The 20,231-nt window shown below is 36.5% G+C and overlaps 4 protein-coding genes across 6 annotated transcripts; 1 reads left to right on the top strand and 3 right to left on the bottom strand.

The window, feature by feature from the left end:
* Positions 1 to 5,482: 5,482 nt before the first annotated feature.
* LOC106311053 (acyl-CoA--sterol O-acyltransferase 1-like) lies at positions 5,483 to 6,592 on the bottom strand. The gene has a single exon (XM_013748284.1). It carries the CDS (start codon positions 6,581 to 6,583, stop codon positions 5,483 to 5,485), a length of 1,101 nt encoding a protein of 366 aa, XP_013603738.1. The 5' UTR covers positions 6,584 to 6,592.
* A 2,816-nt stretch (positions 6,593 to 9,408) lies between these two features.
* On the top strand, positions 9,409 to 12,782 carry LOC106312253 (zinc finger CCCH domain-containing protein 46-like). Of its 3 annotated transcripts, none has more exons than XM_013749700.1 (9): positions 9,409 to 9,563; positions 9,675 to 9,779; positions 10,041 to 10,939; positions 11,017 to 11,178; positions 11,271 to 11,456; positions 11,531 to 11,598; positions 11,686 to 11,965; positions 12,054 to 12,233; positions 12,308 to 12,368. In XM_013749700.1, the coding sequence occupies exons 3-9, from the start codon at positions 10,293 to 10,295 to the stop codon at positions 12,366 to 12,368; spliced, it is 1,584 nt and encodes a 527-aa protein (XP_013605154.1). In that variant the 5' UTR covers positions 9,409 to 9,563; positions 9,675 to 9,779; positions 10,041 to 10,292. The 3 variants fall into 3 exon arrangements, with proteins under 3 accessions (XP_013605154.1, XP_013605155.1, XP_013605153.1); XM_013749701.1 differs by having other exon boundaries at positions 9,681 to 9,779; XM_013749699.1 differs by lacking the exons at positions 9,409 to 9,563; positions 9,675 to 9,779 and adding an exon at positions 12,472 to 12,782 and having other exon boundaries at positions 10,293 to 10,939; positions 12,308 to 12,372.
* A 2,426-nt stretch (positions 12,783 to 15,208) lies between these two features.
* On the bottom strand, positions 15,209 to 18,809 carry LOC106309084. The gene is made up of 5 exons (XM_013746156.1): positions 18,681 to 18,809; positions 17,758 to 18,328; positions 16,649 to 16,976; positions 16,098 to 16,552; positions 15,209 to 15,279 (listed from the first exon to the last, which is right to left on the bottom strand). The coding sequence occupies exons 1-5, from the start codon at positions 18,807 to 18,809 to the stop codon at positions 15,209 to 15,211; spliced, it is 1,554 nt and encodes a 517-aa protein (XP_013601610.1).
* Positions 18,810 to 18,818: 9 nt separating this feature from the next.
* Positions 18,819 to 19,544, bottom strand: LOC106309085 (glutathione S-transferase T3-like). The gene has a single exon (XM_013746157.1). It carries the CDS (start codon positions 19,542 to 19,544, stop codon positions 18,819 to 18,821), a length of 726 nt encoding a protein of 241 aa, XP_013601611.1.
* Between the last annotated feature and the right edge of the window lie 687 nt (positions 19,545 to 20,231).

A 20,231-nucleotide genomic window follows, 5' to 3' on the forward strand; every position in this document is an offset into this window, starting at 1 on the left:
TCAACTGAAAATAATATCCGTACAATTGTGTGAGTCAAATTCTAGTTTTATTGCTGCATGTTTTAGGTAACATTTTAATGATGCACGTTTTTAAAAATCTCCATTATTAAAATTATGCACGCAAGGATAATTCATGAGTTTTTTTGGTTGATTAAATGACATTATGTCCAAATTTATTTAAGAATATTTCATTAAGGTAACTGAATAAAGATAAACAATAAAATAAGAAGTTTAAATTCATTTAAGTATATTTCATTAATGTAACTGAAAAGACAAGTAATAAATTAGGCAGTTTTATTCGTTTTAGGATATTTCATAAATGCAAATGAAAAAGACAAGCAAAAAAAAGGGAATTTAATTAATGAAGTAAGAACATTTTCAAATGGGTACTTCTCTTTTAATAATATAGATATTTATGTATTATGAAACCCACATCATGTTGTATGGTCACTTTTTCCTTAACGGAATCATAACATTTTTTAATTTTTGTATCAGTCAGCAAGAGAATTGCTTATATTGCTTTTAAAATCTTACTCATTTTGAGATATAACACCTTGGCTTAGTGGTCTTGTATCTTGGTAATCTCATTTTCATATTCGATTTTTGGAAACTCATCCTGAATATCACAAATGGTATCCTAGATAATATATATTTATCTCTGTGAATAAATAAGTTCACATTTCACAAAACGAATATCCACCGTAGCCTAGCGGCTAGCCCTCTACTCTTACACAACTCGTATCGCACATTAAATTCGCCTTCGATTCCCTTTGGAAACAAAACCATTTTTCTGCTTTTAATTAAATATAAATATGTTGTTTATATTGGTTTAATTATAAAAATTGGCAAGTATAACACCCTTGGCATAGCAGCTGCACACTAGGATTCCCTTTACGAGAGTTCTCGGGTTCAATCTTGGTAATTTCACAATTAATTCCTTTTTGAAGTTAAGGCTTATGCTTACTCATTTTATTTTTTGGAAACTCATCCTAAAAGTACCATAGATATGTGTTTTACAATGATAACAAATTTTAACACTTTATTGATAGAATTACCGACAATGCTTCAAGACATTCTAAAATTTCTTTAATAACAATCTAAATGAAACAAACGTCGTCATCATTCATTACAAACTTCTTACTTGTCCAAGTCAACATCAAAGTTCAAAAACATAGTCTTAGCATGACAGGTATTGAATCTCCCATCGCGTTGATGTCCTGCGTAACCAAGCCAAATTTTTTTTTAAATTTTCTAGTATCCGATTTTCTGGAAAGCTATCCTGAAATTTTGAAACACCTTCCTGAAACTAAAAAAAAAATTCCCACAAATTTTCACAAACAAACTCATCTCAGTCACACTCAGGAAAATTGGGATTGCGGATAAAATACCACACATAGCAATCACAAAATGTAATGGAAACATTAAATGTACTTAAGTGAGTGTCTTAAGAGGCAAAGCCTTTGGTTCTGAACCTAAATATTATGAGCCAACTCATCTTCATCAAAAGCCAAATCCTGAACAAAAGTGAAACTCATAAGCAAACTGTAATCTCTATAATCTAAAGGAGAAAAATAAAAGTGTAGATTCTTCACCTTATCCTCATAACCAATGTTTTGAAAACCAGACCGGACATCAACTCGGTATTTTTTACTGGGTGACTGGTTGAACCGTTTCAACCAGGTTTTAAGTATTTTCTTATATATATATAAGAAATGTGATTAAGCAGAAAATACACTTAGAAATATTTAGTATTAATAGAGAAACATATAATTAAATAATTATTAAATAGAATTTTGTGATCACTAGCTATTGGTTTTGCGCCTGACCACTATTCTTTATATTTTTTTTATATATAAGTTAAAATAAAATATACCATCAATGGATATAAACATATGCAATTGAAAAAGAAGGAAACAAATGCTAATTTCTTTTTGGACTAAGGGAAAACAAAGAAAACAAATGTAAATAAGAAACATTTACATTTGCAAAAGAAGGAAACAAATGTTAATAAAAATTAAAAGAGGAAGGAAATGATTGTGGATTTCTAACGGAATGGTAAGAATCTGAAATCCAATAAAAACGTACCATTTTTACATCACAATTAATGCAATTACATTTATTATTTTACTGAACCGAGTTTATTTATTGACCTGAATCGCGGATTAACCTGTTTTGACCGGTTTTGACGGTTCAATTTTAGTCCGGGTTTTAACTCAATCCGGACTCGGTATGTTAAACTATCCACGATTGAACCGGTCGGACCGGCCGGTCCGGTCTGGTTTTCAAAACCTTGCTCATAACTATCGACATTTCCTAATATAGCTGCAATAAAAGCATCAAATTTTGGCTAGCTACATGTTTTCTGCAGGCAGGACACTCATGGTTCCTGAAAATGCAATTTTGCCAATAAATAAAACTCAAATAAGCTCCTTATATAGCAATGCTAGACATATAATATACCACACACTATCCTGCGTAACCTAGAAAACAAAAAAATCCAAAATTTGTTAACATCGGCTTTTATGGAAAGCTTTCCTGAAACTACAGAAATCATTCCTAAAAAAAAATCACAAAGTTTCACAAGCACGGACAATCGAATTGAAATTTCATAAGTAAATTCACGAGCCAACCAAACATATTAACATGCGTAAGCTAAACAAGACACCAAACAAAAAGTTTTTCAAATTTGTTAACATCAGATTTTCGGGAAAGCTTTCCTGAAACTACACAAATCCTTCCTGAAATTTAAAAAACCACACAGTTTCACAAGCGCAAGTAAGAGACTAGAAATGTCATAAGCAAATTCACGAGCCTACAAATATATTAACATGCGTAAGACAAACAAGACACCAAGCAAAAAAAAATTTAAATTTGTTAACATCAGATTTTCTGGAAAGCTTTCTTGAAACTACATAAATTCTTCCTGAAATTTAAAAAACCACACAGTTTTACAAGGGCAAGCAAGAGACTAGAAATGTCATAAACAAATTCATGAGCCTACCAAATATATCAACATGCGTAAGACAAACAAGACACCAAGCAAAAAAAATTCAAATTTGTTTACATCAGATTTTTTGGAAAGCTTTTCTGAAACTACATAAATCCTTCCTGAAATTTAAAAAACTACACAGTTTCACAAGAACAAGCAAGAGACTAACAATGTCATAAGCAAATTCACGAGCCTACCAAACATATCAACATGCGTAAGCCAAACAAGTAAAATAAAGAACAATCTTACTAAAATTTCTATGTGTCATTGCGTGTTTAAAATTTCTTACCAAATTTTATAGATGGGTACGAGATTTTTGTAGGTGGTTTAAACTCCGATAATTGTTTGTAGATCCTTCCTGAAATCAAACAACTAAAATAAAGAACAATCTTCTCAGAGAAATGAATAAATACTTATCTCAAAAGATTAGTAACTAAGAATCTTGTCTTGTTAGATAAGTCTTTCACCATCGGGTTGCAGAGTAGGTGCAATTTTCAAATGCCAAAAGTTAACTTCAAATCGTATCAAATGCTTAGACGTGAGACTAAACATGATTAAGACTTTGTAGATGAGTTGTTATCATTGGTATTAAACTAGCTTATCAAAGACATATCCCAACTTAGCATAAAAATACCAGACAAGATCAAATACAATACAAAAACACACAAAAAGGCAATCCTTTGAGAGATTGGGAAGAAAGCGAGTACCTTGGAGAGAAATGGAAGCTTAGGTTTAGCGGAGAGACGTAAAAAAAAACTTTTCGAGGGAGACGAGAGTTGCTTAGTTACTAATCTCTTTGAGATATGTGTTTATCTGTACGAAAATTCAAAGCAAACAAGGTAACATTAAACATCTGTTTGCGAAACAACCAATTTTTCAATTAAGAACCCTAATTTTGATTTTGAATTGGAAATGTTTAACATTTACATGGATTAGTTCGAATTTCGACCGATAAGAGTGTTGATGGTTGTAGATTCACCGTGATTTATCTCCGGCGTCATCGAAAGAAGAAGACGATGATGGTGGAAAAGTCGAATCTCTTCGTCGTGATCCTAGTCGTTCGTTGACTCATTTTTCTGTTTTAAGTTTTATTACTGAGAGAGTAGTTTAGACTTTTGATTTGATCTATTAGTGAAAGCTATTAATCTGATTTCTAGTTTGTTGTGTTATTTTAGAGACATAAACTTAAATAAGTCTATTTAGTAGAATTACCCTTTTTTAATTATGTACAAAAGCAAAAATTATAATATTTATTAATGCAATCAATTATATAGATTTGCATCTAAGATATGATAGATTTTGGTTGTTTAAAAATTTCCATAATAACTGAATTTTTTTATATATAGTAATATATTTTATGGATTCTAATATATTTTAAGCTAGATTTTATATAGTAATATATTTTATTCTTCGCGCTTTAGAAAAAAAAACATGGGTTCTATTATGAATAGTCTCAGTTCAGATTTCTTCAGTTTTCCCAACTAAAATCTCATGTATTTAACATATATTCAAGGATAATAAAAAGATATCTTATGTGAAAGACTTACATTATGAATGTAGTTGTCATATTTTCATTAAAAAATTTGGCTGTTTTTTTTTTTACAAGTTATCTTCTTCAAAATTAAAAAATAAAATTCCTTCAAAATTTTATCCTTGGGCAACAAAAAAATTATCTACTTAAAATTTGTATAGTGATCGCATTTGCATATGTTGGCAATAAAATATATGGACATCGGAAAATAAAATATATAATATGTATACAATTTTTATTATTGAATATATTTTTGATAAACAAAAATAGTTATGTGCTTTTAAAGCTATGTCAAAATATTACGCTCCAATTATAAACGTCAAAGCTCAAACTTTAAAATCAAAATGTTATTCAGCACATTAGATACAAGTATAAAATGTCAGTAAATAAAAGTTGTGACGGATCTTCTGCGTTTTCAAATTTAGTATTTGCATTGTATAACCATAAAAATTATAATTTAAAAAATTAAATTACTATCTGAGAGATACCCGTGCGGAGGATGGAGCAGCTAGAGATGGAAAACGGCCGTGAAACGAAGAAGCAGAAGACTGCAGAAGCAAAGGACACGCCATGGTCGAGGTTTCAAGTGGATAAAGTTGCAGAAGAGAGTAGTGAGAGCTCATACATACACATAAAAATTAACATACACATTTTTTTAAGATGTGTAACCTAGGCAGATCTTTTTTTTTGAAAAGAACCTAGGCAGATTTTGCTGAGCCATTTTGCATGCTATTGTCTCTACTTAAGAGATTTTCTTCCAGCTCATCTTTAATTCCACATCATGTTTGCAATGTTTAATGTATAGTTTTATAAACTTCCACTATTTGCTTAAATCATGCATGGTTTATGCAGCAACTTTGAAATTTTTATAGCAATAAAAAACAAAGAAAGAGTTATTACATTCATGATGATCTTGATCTGTTTTGTAGCAATAGAAATACTCAAGATTTGTTTTAAATCTTTTAAGTGTTTAAAATTAGAGAAGCGATGATGCTCTTGAGCTCGGATACAACCGCGCCTGCATGTGCGTACTCTTCAAGAATCCTCTCAAATATGTTTCCCCGCTTAAACACTGGCAAGAACAGCCACAAACCAGTCACCATGACAAACCCGAACGTTAAAACACGGCTGGTTCCTGTCGGAATAAACCTCCACCTTCCGTAGACTTTTTTCTTGACAGCTATCTCCACAGTAGTGCATATCCCGTGTACAAGAAAGAACCACATTACTTTCCAATCCGGCATCAACCCTCCCAGGTAGAAGAAGATGAGCTCATGCATCAAACCTGAGACAACAAACGTGGCGAAAACAGCTGGGGCCTGCGACCAGTTCGGGCCCAAGACAGAGAACAGCTGAACCATCGGTTCGTAGACAGTAGGCCTTAGAATTCCGCTGACAGCCAGGTTCCATCGTCTGCCCCAAAACTCTTGAAGTGATGTAGCCAGGTAGGGCTTGTTGAACTGTGGCTCTAGCTCAAGACTTGACATGGCTCGAACCATGGTGGCTGTGGCAGCTAGAATGAGCTCGAGGGAGAGATATATATGAATCGCGTAGAGTGTCAATACGGCTTTGTCAGGGAGTTTGCTGTTATACGCGTAGACTTTTGTCATAAGAACCAAAAGAGTAACCATGATGGTATAATACAAGAGACCCTCTCTAGATGAGTAAGATGTGGTAGGTTTAGGGCTCAGATGAATCTTGATGGGCAAGCAAGAGACAGCTAAGAAAATAGGGAGAGATAATAAGGGTTTACTGTCTGAAGCAAGAGGACCTCGTCCTAAAGCAAAGAGAAAGACCTTGAAGTTAGCGAGCCAGGAGATGAAGAAAGCCGTGATGCCGACAGCATGTATGTTGGACAATGATAAAGGAACTACGAAGAAATAGAGGAAGACTGGTATGAATAGTATCATCCTTCTCATCCCTTTTGAAACCAATCGGGCAACGACATGAGTGTAACACAATGAGATGATCACTAAACACCACGCGCTGATGAAACTCACCATCTCTGTCAAGTCTCCGGAAGGATGAAGAAGATGATGAACAAGGATCGACAAAACTGACATAGGATCTTAGAAAACGTGCAATGCATCGATGTAAAACCATGAGGAAAGTCTCCGTTGTATTTTCTATCCATTAACAAGTTGACAAATGACATTAAAGAACCATATCTGTCTCTTCCTCTAGGAATATTTAATTGCTTTAAGACACGTCTTATGTCTCTTCCAGTAAGGTTTGGTCATCGAGACCATCTCTAGGTAAACCATCATCGGTCTTGTTCTCCTAGCAATTCTTTTTTTTTTCCTGTGACCTCAACATCAAGAACCATATCTATCTTTGAATTTGGATCTTCAAACTTTGAAATATAGCTTTTGTTGTTGCAACTATTTAAGAGGAAGCCAAAAGTTTCTAGCTTTGATTCTTTGTAAGCGTTGACTACGGTTGTATTCATCCACTATGTTGATCAAGAACTTATTCTTCAGCACTATCATCCCTTTAATAAAGAAACCCTCCAATTTTGATCAGACCAGGTTCTTTCCTTGAAAGTCTAAAGTTTAGAATCATAGTCAAGATGGAAGAGATAGCCACACTCATAGTTGCAACCCTCCAGGGCCAGATGATGCTTCTCACTCACACACATGCTTCCACACTCACACTCAACCCCATCATCCCAGTATTATAAATATTTTCTTTTCTTTTTATACGATATGTATGGTTGTCTGATTATGTGATTATTTATTGTGTAACAGGATTCACAAGAGAATGATAATTCTGACATAAGCGGTCATGTGGGAACAGAGAGGCAGTGAGGAAATACAGGGAGAAGAAGAAGGCTCGCACCGCATACCTTGAAGACGAAGTCAAGAGACTGCAATCTCTGAATGAGTACTTGTTTAGAAAGCTTCAGAGCCAAGCAATGGTGGAAACTAAAATCATCAAACTCCGAGCTCTTCTGGTAGAAATGCAAGTGAAGATTGATGATGAACTTGGTGGTTTCTCGTTTCAGAAGCAATGCAACGGTTCTGGTTTTGTGTTTAAAGAAGGGGATGTCTCCCTTCTGTGTTGGCTATATATATGACATTGGTGATAAATGAACCATGGAACAGAGAAATAAAAAACAACGAAAAAACTTGAGCCTAAATGGTTCAAAGACTAGTGTTTTGTAGGTTAGTGATTTTTCACTTTTTGAAATTATATTTTTAGCATATGCATCATATATAATGATCTCATTTTTTAAAAAACTGAGTTTTATTTGATCTAGGCCTGATGGATTCTAACACAATCTCAATCTCTTGTAATCACACAGATGAATGCAACATAACAATAGGGAATGTAACGTGTGAAGTGGCAAGAGTAGACTGTGAGGAGAGCAATGCACTTCGTGAATCTATTCACTCCATTGTTCTCCATTCACCACTATTCTCACATTAAGCTTTTCACATGCTGTGGTATTGTGTATATATATACATGTACGGGTTTTAGTTAGGGGACAGAGGTAGGGTTGCAAAATAGTTAACTTATACATAAATTGTAGTTTACTCCATATTTGATTTGATGTAATTTGATTTGGAATGAGTAGGACGAGGAGGATTATAGTTGTATGTATGATTATGATTGTGGGCTTGAAAGATCTTCGGGGGTCCATTTATTGATTCTCTACATGTGGGCATGGTGAAAACCCAATCACAAAAGGATAAGGTATACATCATACATACATGTGTCTTTGAAAATCCATTGGTGTGGACTTGCACCAATCATTGAAATTTTAATTCAATTTGCCTCAAACGTTTGCACGTAATAATCATTCTCCCATGTAGTGGAATCAAATATTTGTAGATGGGTCAATCATAAGACCGCAATTTTAAAATTTTGGGGGTAATTATTTATAGCCACATAGTAATAAGATTGAAGCACGTAATCATAGAGTGAGGTGTTATGTTAGGTGCCTCGGCTCCTGTGACTAGACTAGACCACTGCTTTTGACACTCACAAAAAAATAAACTATTATAAATTATCAATGCTTTCCATTGTTGGTCATCTTTTACAAAAAGGTCCTTTCAAAATTTTAAAATTTGAAAAATACTAATTCCTTTTACCCTACATTATTCGAGAACAATGATGTCTTTTCATCTTTAACCCTACCCTCTCATGTATTCAACAATATAATAGTTTGAATATCGCATTAAAAGTTATAATATGTGGAAAGTACATGCCCGATACTTTATATAGTCCATATCATATAGCAAAACTATACATGCTGGTTTACATTGCATCATGGAACTGGTCAAGACATCTTACAATTATATATGCCACTATAATTTTTATTCAAGAGAAATTGGTCATGATAATTTTTTTAAGTTCAGTCAAACATGCCAAAAATGATTGAATCAGATATTAAGCAGTTCTGCAACAGTATTGACTAAGAATTAAAGTGTCTTACCAGACATTAGCTTACCAGACATTAGCTGGATAAGTGTCAATATGGATAGCATGTTTTATGTTTTCTAAATTCCTAATGACTCAAGCTAATCATAAATGCAAATGTAATTACAAATAGAATAAAACAATTTAGAAAGAAGTCTTGGGGGGCCGACAAAAAGAAAAAAAAAAAGAGTCTTGGGGGGGTTTTATTTCCTTTAATTAACAAAAAGATTAAGCTAACTTAAATGTGTCCCTACAAAATATAATGATGAAAATGAGAAAAGGACAGTAGGAGAGAGTGGAGGCCCCAGCGTTACAGCTGGTCTGCATATCAATCCACTGCGCGTGAAGAACACACCTCAACGTAAGGAGCGTGAGTAGTATGTCTTAACGTAAGGCGCGTGGAGTTCACTATCCAAATGAAATGAAAAAGGGCTAGTGTCAGAGAACGTGGAATGCAACCATCTTTTGTTTTTTTTTAGGCTTTAAAACTGTTCACAATCTCTCTCTCTCTCTCCTCCTCTTCTTCAACTCGTGAAAAGACCAGAGAGTTTTCTCCTGATCCCAAATCCGGAAGAAGCTTCCTCATGGCGCAGATCTATTCTCTCATCATACACAACTAAAGTACGTACACCTTCTCTCTCTCCCTCTCTCTCTAGAGAGATTAAACTTGTGCAAGTTCTGATGATAGAATCTTACATGATGTCACATGTTTCTTTCATCTATTCCCTAAAGGAGCAGTAAACGTCAGTCACCTGCAGAAGTTTTCACTCTTGTTGTACTGATAAGATAATGTTCTCCACAGAGAATCTCAAGAGTTGATCATTTTGACTTTTTCAGGTAAATTAGATTTTACTTTTTCTTCCTCAGTAAAAAAAATCGTTTTTGTTTCCATGTAAAGATTCTCAGCATGCAAAAAAAAAACTTCCTTTCTTCTTTATTTTTTCCTAATAAAGTTTCAACCTTTCCCTTTTTTTTCTCCAAAAGTGTTGATTTTTTTTTTGTTTCTTCTTCTCATAAGCACGCGAGAAGAAAAGCCTTTTCTACTGTTTATCCTTTTTAAAGTTTGATTTTTTTTGTTATTTACTGGTTGTCTCGCAGGAAACAGTAGGTGAAGGTAAAGTATTATAAAAAGATAGGTTTTAAAGAAATTGTAGTTTAGAAAAGAAAAACTAAACTCCAACACAAGAAACCAGAGAGACCTATTAACGACAACAACCTCTCTATACACAAGACAACAAACACTCCACTCTCTCTCTCTCTCTCTCTCTCTACAAAAAGAATCACTCTTTCCCTTATTCTTCTCTCTACTCTAACTCAAGCAAGAGAGAGAGAGAGAGAAAAAAAAAAGCCATGGATGGGTATGAAGCAACTAGGATTGTGCTCTCTCGTATCCAAGCTTTGGACCCAGATAACGCATCAAAGATCATGGGTCTTCTCCTTCTCCAAGACCACGGCGAGAAAGAGATGATAAGACTAGCTTTTGGTCCGGAGAATCTTGTTCACTCTGTGATAGCGAAAGGCAAGAAAGAGTTAGGTCTCATGAGCTGTTCAAGGCCTCTTTGGAGCCAAGAGGAGTTAATAAGCCCTAAGAACAACACTCGTGGCTCTTCTCTCAACCCTGCTTCTCTGCCCTTCTACGCTAACGGAGGAGGAAGATCTTTTAAGGAAATGACCAACGAGTTCGAGTTCATGGATGATGTGAACTTGGGCTCTGTGCATGCCAGAAGCGGTAGCTGCGGTTTTGACGGTTTAGGGTATGGTGACTCTGATTTAGGGTTTGGAGGTGTGCCCTGTTCTTATTTCGCTAGAGGCTTCTGCAAAAACGGAAGTAGCTGTAGATTCGTTCACAGTGATGGAGGAGGTGAACTCGTTGGCTCTCCAAGCAGAATGGAGCTTCTTAGGTCTAACTCGGTACCTCCAAGACTCGCTCACCAGTTCATGACTCGCTCTTCTTTCTCTCCTAAAGGTGTAAACTTGCAGAACAGTGATGCTCAAAGGTTTGACCTTTCTTCATTTTTTTCTCTTTTGGGATATTCAAAGTTATTTTTTTTAACTTGTGGAAATATTTGGGCAGAGCTGCTGCTTTGATGATGGGAGATGAATTTCAGAAGCTTGGAAGATGGAGGCCTGAGAGGATTGATCTCTCCGCTATGGCTTGTCCTGCTTCCAGACAGATCTATCTGACATTTCCTGCCGACAGTAGGTTCAGGGAGGAAGATGTGTCCAATTATTTCAGGTAATGCTTACAAACACAATGAACCATACCTTCCCTTTTAGTCAGAGTATATGTTCTTGTGTGACTTAAAGATGTTGCTATGGTGGGTATAGTACTTTTGGACCAGTTCAAGATGTGAGGATACCATATCAGCAAAAGAGGATGTTTGGGTTTGTGACATTCTTGTACCCTGAGACTGTCAAGAGCATTCTAGCCAAAGGGAACCCTCACTTTGTGTGTGATTCAAGGGTTCTTGTTAAGCCTTACAAGGAGAAAGGCAAAGTCCCTGACAAATACAGGTAGTTAACTACTAGTAGTGGTTTTGGGCCTGATAATTCTTTGTGTTTACCACACTTTTATCCTTTTTGTGTAGAACTAACCAAACAACAGAGCTAGAGTTGTCCCCAACAGGGCTTGATTCTAGCCCCAGGGATGTTTTAGGTAAACAAACTACTAAAGCTCTTTCTCATGTAGAGTTTAGTTGAAGAACCTTTTGCTTATGGCCATAGTGATTTGATTGTGACGCAGGAGGGAGGGGGTTCTATAACAACGCCCAAGATGTTATGTGGAGGAGTAAATTTGAAGAAGAGATTCTTGAGCTTCAAAGCAGAAGACTAATGAATCTGCAGCTTCTTGACGTGAAGAATCATTTCCAGCTCAATTCTTCCTCTACACACATTCGTTCTCCAAATCCCTTTAGCCAGACACTTGTGTCTCCACGCCCGGGGGCGGTTAAAGCAAGAGGAGAGATAGGGAAAGGAAGTTCCAAAGAAGGATCTGATGATGATACAATAAATCTACAAGCGAAGTAGGTTTACTCATGAATAAGGAACTTTTTAATGTTTTTTAAGCTATATGAGGTTAAATAGCAAGTTTTTTTTTTTTAATTGTTACAGGTTGGAGGAATGCTTGCCAGATAGTCCATTTGCATCTTCCACTAATCATTTGTTTCTGTTTGCTGATTCTGTGGACAATAATGGATCAGATCTGTGGTCGCCTTCTTCTGATAATGATGATAATTCAACTCCTCCTACACTCTCTGACTCCTTCAACTCTTTCAACTGCCAAATGCCTAGGTCTCAACATGCCACCACGGTTTATGTTTCTAATATCAAGTAAATGGTAACCTAACAGTGGTTTTATGAATCAGGTCACCGGCATTTGGGATGTTACCCGGTAGGGGAGGACCAGCATGTCGTGTTGGGATTTAAACAGGTAGAAAGAGTAGATTAATGGATGGTGTCATTGTGACACAAAACACCCATCTTGTAACTTGTTAGGCTAATCATTTATTTGTCTTTGTTGTTGTTGTAGGAAGAGAGGTGAGAAAGAAAGAAAAAAGAAAGAAAGAAACTGAGGTAAGTCAAAAACTAATAATATAGACTCTTAATAACAAAAGATGCAGAGGTATAAAAGTAAAGCAGGAAAATTTGATGTAAGAGGTAGAGAAGTGAAGAGGAGAAGAAAAAAGATTGTTGTACCATTTCTCTAGTTTTAATGTGTAATGTTGATGGACCTCAGAAGACGATGTAATATGATATAACATAAATATATAGGACAAGAAGTGTAATCTCTCTAAAGATTTACAAATGAAAGAGATTACAATATGGGTTTGAAAAGTGTTAGCAACTCTTCTTGTCCTTACCAGTAGCTACTCTCTCACTCTAACCACTCTCCAACTTGAAAAAAATCCAAAGAGATCCACTTTTGGTTATTTTTTTCTACAACTACAAATCTTTAGGTTTGATTTTATGAAGTAGGTTTTGTGTCATCGTTATTAAATGTAACAGCTATGAGGTGGTAAGTATGTGAAAGGGAGTAGGTGATACATCCATGGCTATTACCGTGATTTTTAAAAAGATGAAGAATGTTATATTGCATGTAAAGACGAAAGGTATAAGAGGTATTCATATTAAATGAAATGTGTGATATTATGTGTATCATTAATGATTTTAGTAAAGACACGGACAATGGCGTGTGGTGATGCACGCGCGAGAGAACTGAGTGCCAAAAATTTAAATCACAACATAACAAAAGTGGTACGTAACTTGTGGTCTACTTTCAAACTAGATGTCGCTTCTATTATGTGAAATGTGGAAAGAACGTCAATTCATCATATCCCTCTATGATCTAAACGAATCTGACCTTCTGAAGGCCATATTCTTTTGAGTTAGGGTTAATGATACATATGTTATGCAGGAACAAACTGTCTGCTTGAACATAGCTTAGTTTAACAAAAGTATACACATAAGCTTTCAAAATTGATGAAAAATAATCTCTCGATTTTTTTTAAAATGTCTATAATTCTTATAATCTCAGGGTCAGCCATGATTATGATGATGTGTTATGTGCGTATACAACGATTTCCAAGCATTTTGCCATAATGTTTCGGATTTTTCAGTTGAGCCAACTCGTTATGGGTAAGATGAGGAACTTTTTTAATATATAATATTCAGTAAAACCAGTCCGAACCAAAAATCCGGTATCGGTTACAATTTTGAATCTGGCCAAATAGTTGTTTTAAACTGTTCCAACTAGATTCCCTTACACAAATTTAATCCGGTCCGGATCACTAGTCGGTTTTGCCTATCTACGTAATCGTTCACCGTTCTCAACCGAAGTAGGTATATCCTGGTGTGGAACCTTTATATAACATAATTCACAACTCAGTTCCTATTGGGTGAAAATGTTAAGAGTATAGTGAGGATCATGAAAAAGATAATACTAATAGAAAGCCAAATTATTTATATACTTAAGTTACCAGTTATTTCATTGAACAGATTGTCACGAACACTTCTCCATAAATTTGTACAAAACAAAGAGAATAAAAACAACTTCAAAATAGAAAAACAGGATCAGAACGAGGTCTGCGGTTCCTCTCAGTATGCGGTTCCTGAGAGGAGAGAGAGTAATCTTGATACTCTGAAACACTTTCTATGGCAAGCCACTTCAGTTTGCGGTTCCTCTCAGGATCAGAACGAGGTCTGCGGTTCCTCTTCAGGATCAGAACGAGGTCTGCGGTTCCTCTTCAGGATATGAAGTGGCACACAGGATCAGAATCAGGATATGAAGTGGCACATGGGATCAGAACGAGGTCTGCGGTTCCTCTCAGTCTCGAACCAAGCACAACAACACTCAAGAAGGCGATCTGGAAGGTTAAAGCTCCACGGAAACTGAAACACTTTCTATGGCAAGCCACTTCGGGATTCCTTGCGACAGCGACCCAACTAAAACAACGCCACTGCACCCAAGACAGCTCGTGTCCCCGCTGTGGAGCTGATGAAGAAACGATCAACCATACTCTGTTCCTCTGCCCTCCTGCGCTACAATGCTGGGCACTATCTACTGTGCCCTCCCCTCCGGGAATCTTTCCGTGTCAATCTCTATATGAGAATATTAACGACCTACTACATAGAGCAAAAGAACGAGGAGTGGACCCAACGAGGCTGGAAGCTTTTCCATGGACAGCTTGGTACATATGGAAGGCACGTAATGAAAAAACCTTCAACGGAAAGGGCATAGCACCCGACGACACTGTCCAATTCGCACAAAAGGAAGCTGAGAGCTGGAAGCTAGCCCAAATAATCACAGAGATTACAGAGACTCAAACAGAAGATCGGCCAGTACAAGCCATGACGTTGCAAAATAGTACTATACAAAAGTGGCGATGCCAAGTAGACGCATCGTGGAAAAGCACAACCGAAGCGACGGGACTAGGCTTTGTGCTCCTGAAGGACGACGCACCGACTCTGTTTGGAGTGAAAGGAGATATAAAAACATCATCACCTCTTCACGCAGAAGCAGAAGGTATGTTATGGGCAATGCAAGAGCTGCTAACTGCGGGATGGCGTGAGGTCCACTTGGAGTCAGACTGCGAACAATTGGTAAAACTTGTGCATTTGGAGGAAGAATGGCCGGCTCTGGCTGCGGAACTTGATGAGATTAAAGCCCTCTGCAATGATTTTCTTAGCTGTTCGATTTCTTTTATTCCTAGATCAGAAAATGTCCGTGCGGATCACCTAGCAAAAGGTGCCCGATCACGTGAAATAAACTAAGATTTTGTAAGCGGTCTAGCTCCCAGTTGGTTAGCTATTGAGGCTGGCTTAACACGAGCATGATAATCTAATATAATTTTTCGATGTCAAAAAAAAAAAAAAAAAATAGAAAAACAGGAAGAAAATAATGAGATCCCACGAGGCAACACAAAGGCCATGTGGTGTGGAGAGATATATGCCAGAAGTTGTGTTTTGTGGAGACATCTCCACAAATATTCGCCAAATATTGCAAATTATATCATATGTGAGATGTCAATTCATGTCCTTTCCCATGTAATCAACAAGCCCATACTATTACATTTTTCTGTTGAGAAAACTCATAATGTATGACACCTAGTCGGAAAATTGTTGAACCGAGCAAGACCTTTTTTTTTTTTGTTTTTTTTTTTTGAGCACAAACCGAGCAAGACCAAAATTCCAGAATTTGGTTAGTTAGGCCATGATTATTGCTAGGACTAATTGTTAGGTCCTTAGATTAATTTATTGTTATTTTGAGGTTAAGGACCAAAGTTAAGGACAATCTCAAAAAATTAAATTATTGATAGGATTTTTTGATGTTTTTTAGTAAACTTATTATTTATTTAAATAAGTAATGATATATAGAATAAAAATTTAAAATAAAACATATAACATTAAAATTGAAAACATGAGAAAATTACAAAATTGGGCAAAAAAATTACAAACATGAAAAAATAAAACAAACAAACATTTTATTGAATTCATAGAAACTAAACGTTGGATTATTTTTTTTCCCGTCCAAGTTTTTTTAAACATTGTAGTTAGGGAGATGTCCAAATTTAGCCCATATATTTTCAGTCAAATCTTCTTTTAATTGTTGATGGCGTTGTCTATCCCGAACTTCTGCTCGACGACCCAATATAGTACCAAGACTTTTAGTCCTCTTGACTACAAATGTATGATCCACATCTTCTCCTTGTTGAAATTCTGAAGCGTGTTGAGTGTATGAATCTCGTTCATCTTCGACAATCATATTATGGAGTATTATACATGTCTTCATAATATTTCCTATTTTGTTTTTATCCCATAAATTAGATGGATTTCTAACACCGGCGAATCTAGCTTGCAGGACTCCGAAGGCGCGCTCAACATCTTTTCGGACGACTTCTTGTTTTTTAGCAAATAAACAATTTTTTGGACCTTGTGGAAGTCGGATAGATTGAATAAAAGTACCCCATTTCGGATAAATGCCATCGGCGAGATAGTAACCCAAATGGTACTCACTTCCGTTGACATAGAAATTGACTTGTGGAGCGTTTCCGTTAATAATTTCATCAAAAACAGGTGATCGATCAAGAATATTAAGATCGTTCATAGTACCTGGAGCTCCAAAAAACGCGTGCCAGATCCAGAGGTCCGATGAAGCTACCGCCTCCAACACAATTGTTGGTTTTCCGGTTCCTCGTGAATACATTCCTTTCCAAGCGGTGGGGCAATTCTTCCACTCCCAATGCATACAGTCGATGCTTCCAACCATCCCTGGAAATCCACGTTGTTCTCCAATGTGGAGTAGTCTTTGCAGATCCTCCGGGGTGGGACGTCTTAGGTATTCATCGCCAAACAAGTGGATTATTCCGGCGGTAAATTGGTACAAACATTTTCGAGCTGTTGTTTCACCAAGTCGCACATACTCGTCAACTGTATCAGCCCCACCACCATACGCTAATTGACGAATTGCTGCGGTACATTTTTGGAGCGGAGATAGACTAGCCCGTCCGACTGCATCTTCTGATGGCTGAAAATAGTCTACATGTGTAGAGAGACGATGCACAATACGCAAGAACAATGGTTTGTTCATTCGGAACCGTCGGCGGAATATATTGGGAGGATATGTAGGAGTTTCAGAAAAATAATCATTCCAAAGCTTCATGTGGCCATCTTCCCGGTTTCTCTCGATAAAAATGCATTTTTTCGCTCTTTTGGTTCGGGAATAATATCAGGGATTTCAAAAAATTCTTCAAATAGGGTTTCAAATTCATCATCATCATCATCGTTGTGGTAATGATAATGGGATGAAGAAGCCATAAAAAAAATTGAAAAAGAGAGAATATGTTTTGAGAATAGGTAGAACAGTGGTGAATTTGAAAGAAAGAAACATAAACTTCTACTTATAGACTATAAGAAATGTAAACAACATGACCCGTGATGATTATTGTATAACAAAATTTGAAAGAAAGTATCTGACTCTTTGATTTGCTAGAAGAGGTCACGAGATTTGTTTACGAGCAATGTGACGTCGGTACAGAGTCACGGGCTAGAAGAGAGCAAGGGGATGTCGGTACACTTATTTGGTCATTACAAAGTCATCATATTACATAATAAATCATGAACAAAGAAAGCACATAAAGCACATTACAAAGTCATCACATTACAAAGTCATCACATCATATTACAAACTAACACATTACACGGTCATGTTCATTACAAAGTCATTACACATAACTCATTCATCTGAAGCAGATAAAGCACATTACAAAGTCATGTAATAGAAAGGAGACCATGATTAACTAAACCATGAGCCACATACCTATTAAAACGAACACAATAACGATTACACCTACAAAGTATTCAAAGCCAAAGCCATTGGTAGACGTTGATTTCTTATTACCTAACTCAGACACTAGCTTTTCTAGCCTTACCATTTTCTGCTCAGTCTCGTATTGGAGATCCTTAATCTGGTTAAGCTCTGTCCGGTAGTCACTCATACCGGCAAGATAATCAACTTTCTCAGCCAACTGAAGTGTGTGAGTATCCATGGCTCTCATCTCCTCCATTACAGCCACATCCCACCATTTCCAGACATGGCAATCTCCATCAGCAACATTTGCACACGTATAGTACAATCTACCTGGCTCATTTCTACTTTGAGATGTTGCTAGAAGTGGACGAGCACCGCAGTAGCATGTTTGAGGGAAGCCGAACTCAACCTCGGGTTGAGGAGGGTACTGAACCGGCGCTCGATGGGTGTCAATCTCAGCTTGGTCCTGACGAATTAGATCTTCTGTTTTGTTGTACCCATTGTCAGCTGTGTTGCCACCGTACTCATCTGAATCAGAAGGCTGAGTATAGTTGTAATCAAGTCCCATGGATAACTTAACCTGCAAAAAAAAATAAGAGAAGGTAACTAGAACTGGTATCTGAAACTCTAGCTAGCCTCCTAGCAACGAGTGAATAATCGAGAGGTAAAGTTAACCTTATTAGATAAGTAAAGCCATCGAATAAGACAAGAAAAGCCATATAACGAAAGGAAGTACATTTATCAAGACATAGAGGGGATTAACATAAGAAGTGATTCATTAATAACGATAGACATAACGAAACAGGAACTACATTCATCAAGTTAAAGATAATACAAACTACTTAGAACATAATTTAAAGACATAATTATAAATTAGAAACGTAGCTAGGCTCTAATTCTCAGAAATAAGCAGCGAGAAGCTTATTCTTGACCACTTCTTCAGCCTCACTAAGTGGTCCTTTTTTGGCTAGAAGAGTGTCTAGAATAGCCAGCTTTGAGAGTTTACCCTTCATCGCCAAATCCTCCTTCTTCATCTCCCAAATGGTCGTATACTCAGCCATAGACTTCCCCTAACCATTACTCCTTTTTGCTTTAGCAGCCTTGATACCTTCAGGTCGAACCTCATTATCACCAACATTCGTGTGAGAAGTTTGGGAATTTTCCCCACCAGATTTTCTCTTTGAAGTGTCGGTGGGTTTAGGAGTGTTAAGGCTAATCCATTTCTGTTCATGCCTCAACACACACCACGCATGTCCAAGGTTGAACTTCATGTTGTGATCAGAGTAGAATATTTGATGAGCCGACTTGAGAACATCATTGTCGTTCTGGCCAGAAGTCATTTGTCTCTCTGCTGTTGCAAATGCACCACAGAACTTGTTCGTCAAGTCATTTATTTTGTGCCACCTCTGCTTACAATGGAGATTCTCTGTCATCACACCACCCGCTCTACCATGAGGACTTGCTTTGCAATATGCCTCAACACGTTCCCAGAAGGTTTGTGCATTTTGATCGTTTCCAACAACAACATCCTTAGATGTGTTCAGCCAGCCACTTATCAGAACCTCGTCCATAGCAGGCGTCCATTTCTTTCTCTCCCTTCGCTCCACTGGTGTGACTATAGGTTGATCTGGCACGTCAGGTTGTTGGGAACTGAAAGGGGGGATTTCCGATGCTCCAAGGTTCACACTAGAATGAAAACTTCCATAAGGGTAGTTTTCATGGTTAACAGTTTCGTGTTGACTGTTAAGAAGTCCTATATAACTAGAAGACTGGGAATATGGATACTTTGAAGCCATACCAATACGAACAGAGAAGAGATTATAGAAGAGAAATCAAATAAGATTAAAGGCTTTAAGATGATAGTGGAGAGATAGTAGATTGTGTCGATTATAAAAGTATGGTTGGGGTTTAATAGACAAAATTTAAAGTGTGGTAAGTAAGCCACATTATGACTAACCATTAACCACCAAGGTCTTATCAAAAGTTATTACAGTAACAACAACACTAAACCTATCAACTGTACTTTAACTAGCTCATTAAATTGAAAGTGTATTTGGTTTCAATCGAACTAACTCTAACCTTAACTCTAAATAATCAGACTCAATAGAAACAAGAGTCTCTAAATAATCAGTTGCAATATATGTATGAAACTCAATATTTAACGTAGAAACGAGAATTTCCAAAGAATCATATGCAATTCTTGATACAAGTTACACCGAAAACAAAACACAATAAATTTCAGATAACATGGAGAATCAATATATAACAGGAATTCAAATGATCCTAAATGAAATCAAGCATCAAGGCCAGCTAATTTTCTTAATGAAATCAAGCATCAAGCATCAAGGCGTTTTTACAAGCAAATTGCCAAATTGTTCTATGCATGCAAGGAAGACGAAACAAAATTAACAAAACCGTAACTCTATTTCATTTACAATCACAAAGGACAGTCCCATGAAGAAGGAGGAACACATACCTCGTTT

The sequence above is a fragment of the Brassica oleracea genome, chromosome C8, assembly GCF_000695525.1.
Source record: "Brassica oleracea var. oleracea cultivar TO1000 chromosome C8, BOL, whole genome shotgun sequence".
NCBI classification, from domain to species: Eukaryota; Viridiplantae; Streptophyta; class Magnoliopsida; order Brassicales; family Brassicaceae; genus Brassica; species Brassica oleracea.